Source organism: Littorina saxatilis, linkage group LG1, assembly GCF_037325665.1.
Source record: "Littorina saxatilis isolate snail1 linkage group LG1, US_GU_Lsax_2.0, whole genome shotgun sequence".
Classification (NCBI taxonomy): domain Eukaryota; kingdom Metazoa; phylum Mollusca; class Gastropoda; order Littorinimorpha; family Littorinidae; genus Littorina; species Littorina saxatilis.
Window position 1 is genome coordinate 83,844,654 of NC_090245.1, and position 12,125 is coordinate 83,856,778.

The 12,125-nt window shown below is 42.9% G+C and overlaps 1 protein-coding gene across 1 annotated transcript in view; it reads left to right on the forward strand.

Moving 5' to 3' along the window:
* The window catches only part of LOC138981873 (CD40 ligand-like), a 21,085-nt gene extending 9,181 nt beyond the window's left edge, over positions 1-11,904 (forward strand). Inside the window, exon 5 of the mRNA XM_070355024.1 lies at positions 9,596-11,904. Coding sequence (XP_070211125.1) covers positions 9,596-10,002 — 407 coding nt within the window. The 3' untranslated portion in view covers positions 10,003-11,904. The remainder of the gene's footprint in view (positions 1-9,595) is intronic.
* The last annotated feature ends 221 nt before the right edge of the window (positions 11,905-12,125 follow it).

A 12,125-nucleotide genomic window follows, 5' to 3' on the forward strand; every position in this document is an offset into this window, starting at 1 on the left:
CACACACATTACAGCCTGGTGTAGCTCTCTTCGTACTGTCTTCTCATCACAACACCACTACAACACTCTCACTAACCCCAACCATGCGTCGCGAAACTAAACAAAAGTCTCTTCGTTTCCTACGAAGTTTGTAACACAGACATTTACAATTGCACAGGCTCACTCCTCCTAACCTCGTGTATTAGGGCCTTTTTCTGCGTACACATGGACAAACTCTCTGGATTGTCTTGAGAAAAAAATAACGTTTTCATCGCTTTTGTTGTACTTTGTTACATCTTCTTGTCTGTCAACAGGTAAGGATGCCTGGATCGGCCTGAACGACCTTTTGTCCCATAATCATTACAAATGGATCAAATCCAGCTCTGTCGCATACTACACTAAATGGGATTCCAACGAACCAAGTTCCAATTCTGAGCACTGTGTTCTCATCAGAACCAATCATAGGTGGCACGACTACCGTTGTAATGATCAGCACGTGTTCGTCTGTGAATTGTAAGTTTATTTAGTGATAAAATATCCCACTCCAGCATTACTGTACTTTCAACTATCAACATAATTATGATATCTTCGGCACACACTCATTCTTTTGCTTGTCTTAAACAAAACTTCATTCAATTTTAATATCGTGACACTATTTGACATAATTTAGGATCCGTACTCAAGCATACTAATGCACATATTAGCTGATCATTTTTTTGCTTCTGCTAATGGATTTATCTTGATTGTGTATATATTGTACAGCTCGTTATCGTTTATCGTTATCTGGAATTTTCCAGGGTGATATACGTACGTCGATTCGAAAATGTTTTCCGATATTATGGAGGTTTAAATAAATGTCAGGAAATCAAAAATGAGTTTTAACTAACAGAGTAAAATCTTGTGAGATAAAATTCTATGTATTAAGTACACGAACAGGTCAGATATTTTGTTCACCACAAGCGTGAGGCGAAAGCGGTCATATTTTGGGAGGGTTATTCTTTCCTTTCTTTTTTAAAAATTCAATTTCAGTGTGTGTGTGTGTGTGTGTGTGTGTGTGTGTGTGTGTGTGTGTGTGTGTGTGTGTGCATGCGTGCGTGCGTGTGTGTGAGTGTGTGTGTGTGTGTTTTAGTGTGTGTGTATCGGTGTACGTGTTTTAGTGTGTGTGTGTGTGTGTGTGTGTGTGTGTGTGTGTGTGTGTGTGTGTGTGTGTGTGTGTGTGTGTGTGTGTGTGTGTATTTGAGTATGGGATGTGGGAAGGGGTGTTACTGTGTGTGTGCTTTTGTTGTAATTGCATACAGGATTTCGAATGCCATCCGTTGGTTACTATAAGTTTACTTATTATTGTTACATATCAGATCATTTGTGTTTCCAGAACACCATGAAGATGACCGAGTCAACTATGGTAACAGGATTTCCACTGCTCTACTTCTGTTTTCATCCGCAACATAGTTGAAAAATAGGATAACGTATGAATAAATACTTTTTTGGCCTAAACAAATTACTGAAGAATACTTAACAGACACATGATGAAACATAATTCACAGTTTACGATTTATTGTAGGTTTTGATGCACTGTATAATGTTAACGAAGGATAACTAATTCAATTAAAACAAAACAAAAACGCATTCCTAATCATTTTACACAAAAGAAAGGTAAATATTGTTTTAAGATGAGAGTAAGGTGATGGAGGGGAAGTGTTGCCAATATACTGATATTCAGCATCAGCAATTATTGTTTTTATTTATTTGTCAGTGAGAGTTAGTACACAATATAACAACATGGACAAAATTGCAAACTAAATGAACAAAATGCACATAAAGAACTAAGCGACTAAACATCGCACATAAAGCACACACACACACACACACACACACACACTTACGCACACACACACACACACACACACACACACACACACACACACACAAACACTTACGCACGCACATACGCACTTACGCACGCACTTACGCACGCAGGCACGCACAGGAAATCCACAGGAATGTGGCGGGTAGTTTTACGGGCGAGCATCTTGTATTGTATGACTTTGTTTAATTTATTTATCTGTGTGTTTACGCTTATAATAACACACACGCACGCACGCACGCACGCACACATACACACATGCACACACACACACACACACACACGCACGCATTACATACACACACATACACACACGCATTACATACACACACACACGCATCACATACACACACACGCACAATTTTACATGCACACGCACGGACACAAGCACAAGTGAGTGTGTGTGTGTGTATGTGTGAATGTGTGTGTGTGTGTCTGTATGTATGTGTGTGTCTGTGTGTATGAAAAAGTCCACTAAGTTCCCAAATTCTCAACCTTCGTCTGTCCAAGTAGGCAATACCGACATCTCTTTCTCTTCTTCAGCTAGAAACCTCGGCTTCACCATCTCCTCAGACATGACACTCAACAAGCACATCTCCAACATCTGTAGGTCCGCATACTTTGAACTCCGCAAGATCGCAACCATCCGCCATACTCTGTCCGTTCAAACTACAAACACTCTAGTCTGCTCTCTTGTTCTTTCTAAACTTGACTACTGTAACTCTCTTCTCTCTGGCTGTCCACTCTACCTCCTGCACAAACTACAGAAAGTTCAAAATTCTGCAGCACGCCTGATCCTCAAAGCACGAAAAAAAGATCATGTCACACCACTTCGCCGCACACTCCACTGGTTACCCATCCAAGCCCGCATTGAATACAAACTGTCCACTCTCTGCTTTCACTTCTTCTCTGCCTCGTCTCCTGCTTATTTCTCTGAACTTCTCACTGTATACACTCCTGCTAGACAACTCCGCTCCTCTTCTGATAGCCGCACCCTAGTCATCCCACACACAAAATCAAAAGCATATGGACAACGCACTTTTGCATTTTGCGCATCTACTCAATGGAACTCTCTCCCCTCTCACATTCGCCACTCTCAGTCAGTACAGTCATTCAAGCGAGCACTCAAAACTCACCTCTTCCTGAAACACAACTCCTAAAGTCGCAACATTTTGCCATCCTGTTCTGTAACGGTTCCATCTCTATTCAGCTTGTTATTTTTGTCTTTTGTTTTAAATTATTATAAATATAATTTTTCACTGCAGTAGTCCTTTAACTTTAACCCTTAGCTGTAGGCTAGATATGCACAAGTCATGTCGGTGCCACATAATGCTGACACACATGTTCCTGTGCATAGTTTATGGATAACGTGTAGTTGGGAAGTTAAGAGTAGAAATAATTAGTATTTAGTGTAGGAGGAGGGTTGGGGGTGGGTAGGGAGGGGGTGGGTATGGTTTACTTTGAGCAGGTCGGTTTCAGTTGTAATAAACAATTTTAGAGAATTGTGTATCTTATATTTGAGTCTTTCGTGTTTTAGACATTGATGCATTTAATAGTTTTAACGAGTTGCCTTTTGTTTTATCATTCTGGTGTTTATCTAGATGTGCTGTGTATCTTATAAGAAGTTCTTAAAAGTTCGAAGTTATTTTAGCATATATAGGTTTTTTTATGGTCTTAACAGTTAAACATGTATTACGTTATCATTAAGATTCATGCTTTGTTAGCACTAAGCAGTTGTTTTAATCAGTCTGGTTTTCTCTTGTTTTCATCTTATGAACATTCTAAATGTTAGACTAACTTATTGTCTTGTACAGAATAACAACTGTGTGAATGGTGCTATACTGAATGAAAGAGTGTGACATGAAGTTCTTGTACATCATTGTAAAGAGTGTGAATGACGTTTTAGTTTAGATGTCAAGCGCTTAGAGCAAGCCTTTTTTAACGAAAGTTTTTGATTTAGCGCTATATAAATGTTCTTCTTATTCTTATTATTATTATAGGCAGACAGATCGACACACAAACACGCAGGCAGGCCGGCCAACAGACAAACACCAAATCAAATTCAAAAAGATCAACAACAAAACACATACATCAAAAACAGAAAAATACAGGCAGGCAGGAGGGTAGACAGATAGGCAGCGGACAGACAGACAAACAGACAGACAGACAGATAGACAGACAGACTGTTGGCCTGCCTGCGGGTTTGTGTGTCGATCTGTCTGTCTATCCGTCTGCACACACACACACACACACACACACACACACACACACACACACACACACACACACACACATATATATACACATACATACACACACACACACATACACACACACACACACACACACCCCCCACACACACACACACACACACACACACACACACACACACATCAAAACACACACACACATCAAAACACAAAAACACAAACATAGTCAAATTAAAACCGACTGTAGACACACACACAATCAAACAAACTAACAAATAAAAACAAATAAAACCCCGCACAAACAAAAACAACAAAAAACAACAACAGACAGACAGACAGATCAAACCAAACGAATGCAGACAGACAGACAGACAGACAGACAGACAGGACAGACAGACAGACAGACAGACAGACAGGACAGACAGACAGACAGACAGACAGACAGACAGACAGACAGACAGGCAGACAGACAGGGAGACAGATAGACAATTTGAATTAATGTTGAATGTATGTTGAATTTATTTTGTAACACCCATTCGTGTCCCTTTAAAACTAATCATACAAACAATTCCAGCTCACAAAACCAAGCACTCGGGTTGTTGAGTTTGTGTATCATACAGGGTGACCCCAAAAAAAGAGTACCCAAACAAAACGTCATAAATTGAACAAAAATAAAGCAATCTTCATAAAATTTATTTACACACACAAGTAGCCTCTGCATGATTTGCACAGAAAATTTTAGCGTTCTAGCTTGTCTTTCAGGAAAGTTATTCTCATTCTACAGAACATGCTCCAAATGGCCTCCACGCCGATTCAGGCAAACTTGAACTCGCCGCGCAAAGTTATCAATCACCCGCACACACTCCTGTTGCGAGATTCCGCGAATGGTTGTTGTGATGGCTCGCTTGAGTTCTGTGATTGTCTGTGGGTTGTTCCTGTAGACGTTGTCTTTCAGGAACCCCCAAAGATAGAAATCTGGGGGATTTAAATCCGGGGGAGGCCATTTGGAGCATGTTCTGTAGAATGAGCATAACTTTCCTGAAAGACAAGCTAGAACGCTAACATTTTCTGTTGAAATCATGCAGAGGCTACTTGTGTGTGTAAATACATTTTATGAAGATTGCTTTAGTTTTGTTCAATTTATGACGTTTTGTTTGGGTACTCTTTTTTTGGGGTCACCCTGTATGATCAAGCGGAGGTAGAGTTTAAACGGGAAGGAATTGCCTTTAAGCAAAGAGTGTACCAGGGCCGGACTAGGCGAAGAGGAGGGGGGGGGGGGGGGGGTTGCCAGTGGTGGCCCAGGGGGATGTCCCCCCTGGCGGCAGGGGCGGATCAGTTCATTTTATGACTGGTTTTTTTCAAAAGTATATTGTGAAGATATGGGTGTGAAGGCGCGAAGCGCCGAGCCGACGGCGCGAAGCGCCTAGCTTGCTAGGGGGGTCCGGGGGCATGCCCCCCCGGAAAATTTTGAAAAAAGGATGCAAAATGGTGCAATCTGGTGCATTCTGAGGATGATCATTACCAGTTTCAGGCAGCAGATTTTGTCACTGATTAATACCCCAAAAATGGAAACTCAATGTAAAATAAAGAAATGCATACCTCATTCAATATTTTTATTTTTTGGCTGGGGGGGGGTCCGGAAACCCTAGAACCCACCCCCCCCCCCCTCGTTGTGGGGGTCAGGGGGCGAAGCCCCCTGAAGCTGACGGGTAGGTCATATTCTGAGATAGGAAAATGGTCGCTCCTTGCATGAAACGGCATAAAATAAGCAATAATAAAAAAAAAAATTAAATAAGTAAGGTACATGTTTAGGCTAGGGGGGGGGGGGGGGGGGGGGTTGCGCAACCCCCATAACCCCCCGGTAGTCCGGCCCTGTGTACTATCCCTACACTCTTTGCTTTAAGCAAGAGGACACTATCGGAGAACTCGGAATTCAGGATCACGATCTCTTTCACCGATCAGAAGGTTAAATTCTTCCCCGACAGCGTCGCGTTCTTTTGATCTGCACAGAAAGGAAGCGTTTGTTTGCAAACACTGATGGAATTGTTCGGGGTTTGCTCTCTCCATTCGTCGTCGCGTGTAGGCTAAGCCTGAGCCACGTAAGTCTATCAATTCTAGCGTTGATATGTTTCTTTCTGTTCTGTTTTTTTATTTAAGGAACCTTCTCTGTCTCGTGTAAACTCCCTTGTAAATCACCATCGATTTGCCCAGGCTTGAACATGGAGTACGGGAAAACGTTCACACACACACACACACACACACACACACACACACACACACACACACACACACGCACACACACACACACGCATACAAACACTTACGCACTTATGCACTTACGCACGCACACACTTACGCACATGAATTCCACACGGGTAGTTTTACGGGCGAGCATCTTGTAGGCCTAGTGTATGACTTTGTTTAATTTATTTATCTGTCAGTTTACGCTTATAATAGCACCAGTTTGAGGATTGAATTTAAAAAAGAGAGACTTCTAAAGTTTGTGTGCTTTGTGTCATGAGTCTCTGAGCTTTAAACCAGCGAGAAATTAGCATTTTCTTCAGATAAACCTGATGTCTGCAGTTAGGCTATTGACACACGTACGCACACACGCCCATTCACACAAACACGAACACACACAAACACGAACACACACAAACATGTATACACACACACACACACACACACACACGCACGCACGCATGCCCATCCACACACACACACGCACACACGCGCGCACGCACGCACGCACACACACACACACACACACACACACACACTCTCTCTCACACACATACACACACACACACACACACACACACACTTAAGCACGCTCGCACGCCCGCCCGCACACACACACACACACACACACACACACTCAAACACGCTCGCACGTCCGCACACACACACACACACACACACACACACACACACACACACACATTTAATAATTTTTTGATGAATTACTATTTACCATAAATTAATTCGTTACAAAAAATTCTTACGCACCAGAGCAAGCAGTCAGGGTGCTGGTTCTTGGTATGTGACCAAGTGGGGGGCGGCCTTATCCCGTGTACAAGCCCGGCCATTTTTGAAACGGCGAGCCGAAATGCTTTCACGGAAGGACTGCGCCTTTAAAGTTTCAGTGCAATGTCATGATATCCGTGTGTGTGAGTTTCTCCCCCCCCCCCCCCCCCTCCCGTAAACTTTTTTGTTTTCTGAATTCTGTCAAAGCCATTTGGAACCGTACGCATAGCCGTCTTTACTTTTTCACCATACCCAACCAAAGTCAACCACACCGCCGGGTCAGATCAATCCAAAGAATGAGTGACCAGTGCGAAACTACTGACCGTAATTAATGAACATCAGGGTGCAAGGATCATACTAGCCACGCCAGAAGTACCCTGTCAGTTTTCCTCTTGTATTTGTCTTTGAAAAGCGTGAGAGCGTGAGAGCGTGAAGAGACGTCCTCAGTGACTTGTAAGCGTAAACATGCTGATGGATTCTCGCCTTACGATGAATGCCGAGCACTCATCCGAAACATGACGACAAATGCCGATCTCTGGTCCGACACTCAGCGGGTTCTGCCGAGCGTTCGTCCGGACATCTGCGAACAAAATAATAATAATACAATATTGAATTTTCTCGATTTGCTCTATAAATCCCTTAGTGCACTGGGATGTCTCAATAACTTAAATAATAATAATAAAACATTATTTTATAGCGTTGTTTATTGCCAAATGGCAGTCTCATGGCGCTTTACATTAGAATCAATTCTAGATGACCACACTCACTGATACAGATCTAAAGAGAAAGGTCAGTTAGTCAGATGTGATTGAGTTTAATTCTGAGCCGCTCCTGCTGGAAACATTCATGCTGGGCTTCGCTGGAAAGTAACAATGAACTGCTTCATGATGTTTGGCTGAAAGGATTAACGGTACCTTTCCTTTCCTCAAACAATCGTGTGAACCACCACGTATCTTTCCAGGCATTGATTGACACGAGATAAGAGCGTGCTTCCACTTGACCGCATGGCAAAAACCAACCAGACTGCTATTTAAAAAAAAAAAGAAAAAAAAACCCTGAGTTAAATATTTCGCGAAAATAATTTCCCAGCTTGACAAAGGTGTCACTTACAAAATTGATTTAAAAACAAAAAACAAACAAAAGTTGACTCTCTGGCACTGGAAGCAGCCAGGCTCTGACACTGCTGATGTTTACTGTGAAAGTTGTATCCTCCGAACGCGTATCTCGAGCGGATTTCCTTGTTCCTGATTAGTTTAAGGCCTAGGAGAGATGCATATAATTTATGGCATTATTTGGCATTGTATACTGTAGGTCAGCTGTCGCCGGATTAGAACTTGTTTGAAGGCACTTGGAACCACTTTCTTGTAACTCTCTCTCTCTCTCTCTCTCTCTCTCTCTCTCTCTCTCTCTCTCTCTCTCTCGTTCACTCTCTCTACAGAGAGAGAGAGAGAGAGAGAGAGAGAGAGAGAGAGAGAGAGAGAGAGAGAGAGAGAGAGAGAGAGAGAGAGAGCTTCGCACGAAGATTGCATTGCATGTAAATGCAGTATTGCAGTCACCGGCAGTTTACGTAACACGATAGATGTTTACAGTTCCCGATCTTTGGCACTTTGCCAAACTCAGCCAAAACAGTCCAGGTATGAAACCGAAAGAGAGACAGATAGAGAAACAAAGAGACAGAGACACGGAGAGAGAAACAGAGAGAGAGAGAAAGAGAGACAGGGAGAGAGAAAGAGATAGAGAGACAGAGAGAAACCAAGAGAGAGAAAGAGAGAGAGAGAGAGAGAGAGAGAGAGAGAGAGAGAGAGACAAAGAGAAACAGAGAGAACAAGACACAGAGAGAGACAGAGAGAAACAGAGAGAACACAAGACAGAGAGAGACTCGGAGAGACAGAGAGAGAGACAGAGAGAAACAGAGAGAACAAGAGAGAGAGACAGAGACAGAGACAGAGACAGAGAGAACAAGACAGACAGACAGACAAATAGAAACAGAGAGAGAGAGAGACAGCGAGGTATAACAAAAACAGAGAGGGATATCGATCGATCAATCTCATCACAGCCAGCTGTTCCCTTCCTTCAACAACAGCAAAAAACACATATGAACACTCGATAGATAGACAAAAAAATAAAGTAGGTAGACAGACAAAGAGCCAGCCAGCTAGCCAGCCAGCCAGTCAGCCAGACACTGAGACAGATAGATAGATAGATAGATAGATAGAAAGAGTAGGTAGACAAAGAGCCAGCCAGCTAGCCAGCCAGCCAGTCAGCCAGACACTGAGACAGATATATAGATAGATAGAAAGAGTAGGTAGACAAAGAGCCAGCCAGCTACCCAGCCAGCCAGCCAGTCAGCCAGACTTGATAGATTTGATAGATAGATAGATAGACCGACAAACAGCCAGCCAGCCAGCCAACCAGCCAGCCAACCAGCCAGCCAGACAGACAGACAGACATAAATATACATAGAACCTCTTCAACAGTACTGTATATATTATCTTATTTCCCTCTGGATTTTCAGCAGACGAACCCGGCATCCAGCGATGGAAGTCAGACGCAGAAAGCCCCATGTCTCACGTGCGACAGGGTCTGGTCTTTGAGGACAACAACAAGATCACTGTCGTCACTCCGGGTCTCTACTTCGTCTACTGTCAGATCCTCTACAACAAGGCCGATAAGCCCCTCACCTCCATGCTTGCCAGCAGCTACGTCATGCGAAACAGCTTGTCATACCCTGCGTCAACGGGGATCTTGTTAAAGTCGCGTCACACGCGATTCAATGACGACACAGATCGTCACAGTAGCTACGTAGGGGGTCTCTTCTTTTTGCACAAGGGTGACGGGCTCTTCGTGAAGGTATCGGTCCCTGAAGCTGTCTCCCATGACGACAGGGCGAGCTTCTTTGGCCTGTTCAAAGTCGGGAATTAGTATTTGCCGTTCCGACTTGGTCGTATAAGGAGTTTTCTACCACGCGTAACGACTATTACCGTCACAATGTCGATTTCTTTCTTAAATGGCTGAATCAAATGCAGTGAGTAAGAAGGACCAGTCTCAGGCAGTCAGAATGATGAACGTTCAAAGTAAGAGGCTCTTCATAAACCCTTTGGTCTCGGCCACTGGCTTCTTGATACATGTAGGCCTTTAAGTCCCATATGTGCGTGAGGAGGGATTTTCATGTATGGTTGTCTGTTTGCAAAGTGTTACGTAACAAAGCTTTCTTTATTCATAAAAAATGACTTTTATTAATCCTTTCAGGGGACCGAGAATCTCAGAGAAGGAATTCTTTTTCCTTCCGACTACACGGTGAATTATCTTAATTATCCTGCCGACTATACCCAAAGAGGTTGAAAAAAACTCCTTCATACGATCAGGCGGAATTAGCAGTTGTATCTAACACACATTTAAAAAAAAACTGTCGACTGGGATTGTTTGATAATCCCAGGTGTTTATATAGACTCGATCCCATAATTATACATTCCATATTAGATACGACACAATTAAGCGTGTCTGTGTATGTACAGAGCAAAGGAAGGAAAGTGTTGGATGATGTCTTCTGTTCGAACAGTCACAGCACTGCATACTTTTCACACACATCTGTTGATTTGTTCGACAGGAGCAGAGATGTTCACGCGGTATACAAAGCACAGGTGGGCGTGCGTGCGCGTACGTGCACGCACGTGTTATGTGGGTGTATGCGTGATGCATTTAAATTGTTCTGTGTTAATTCACTGACGTTTGAATTTATATCCAACACGATGCAATCTTTAAAAACACTTGCTCCCACAACGTTACCTGGCTATGTCGCTTGGACTAGGTAATCGTACATATATTGGAATTTTCAGAAATAATAACTGAGAATTGTGTTGCTCAATCAACACAACTATGCAGATCATATAACTTCACACCCCCCCCCCCCCCCCCCCACCCCTCCGGCTTCCCTTGTTAAATTGCAATAGACGGGGAAAAAAAGAAGAAGAAAACAAGAGAATAATAAGGAAATATTTCAAAGGTAGCAACGTCCTTGCTTACATTTTACTACAAGGGTCCAGTCGATATAGGCCTACTCTCAGTTCCAGAGATAAACTAAATTTCTTTTTCTGCATTGTTCTCTGAAGTATGCTTGGTATGCGTGTCTCGATCGTATACGAAAAACTTCATAAGAACCCCGCATGTCCTTATGATATGTTTACCGCCAGTTTCAAACAAACACTGATTCCTCTGGTAAATTAAAGGCACAGTACGCTTCCCCTAATCCATTGAACATTTCTCGCTCTTTACGGAGGGCATCTAAGATGTTCTCAAGCGGTAAGTGTTTAAATGAAAGGGTGTTTGTACTGTGTGCAAAAGCCTGACAGTATCTGTGATGATTTACGGGAGGCTTACTGTGCCTTTAAGGTCTTCAGCTTCTTTCGACGTTGAATACATCATACCATTCAAGTTCACTATGTCGAGAGTTAGAATTCACCCACAAAGTTTGTTGATACGTCTGTGGCGATGGCTGCATTTTCTACTGAGTTGCACGTTCGCCATCTCAGCGATGTTGTGGCAGCATGCGCATGGCATGATAATGTCATTGACCAGAATAAGATTGCTACCAGTATTAACCCCTTCACTGCCACAGTGGTAGTAACTTATCCGAACGGTCTATGGGAAAGAACTGTGTTTAGAACCCCTACAAGTACTTGGACAGTGGTTACCTCCCATTTAGTTTTCAGAAATGTCCTGAAATGTTGTTGACACAAATCCCACGTATGAGATACGGTTATGGGCGTACGATAAACAGAAAATGACCACGTATTACATACGGGGTGGGCAGTGAAGGGGTTAAACCTATATGAGAAACGACAAAGGTGAGTACTGGTAGCGCAACCAAAATGCGATCTCATGCCTGGTATATATGTGATCTCATATTGGTGGCGCTACATGTAGTCGATAGTGGTAGCGATCTCGTTCAACATCACAGCACTCATTTTCGCAGCATATTGAATGCCTTTCCTGTTGTTGAATCTTCCCCTTTGCGAAAAAAAGTTTTTGTTTGAGTTTGAGGATGA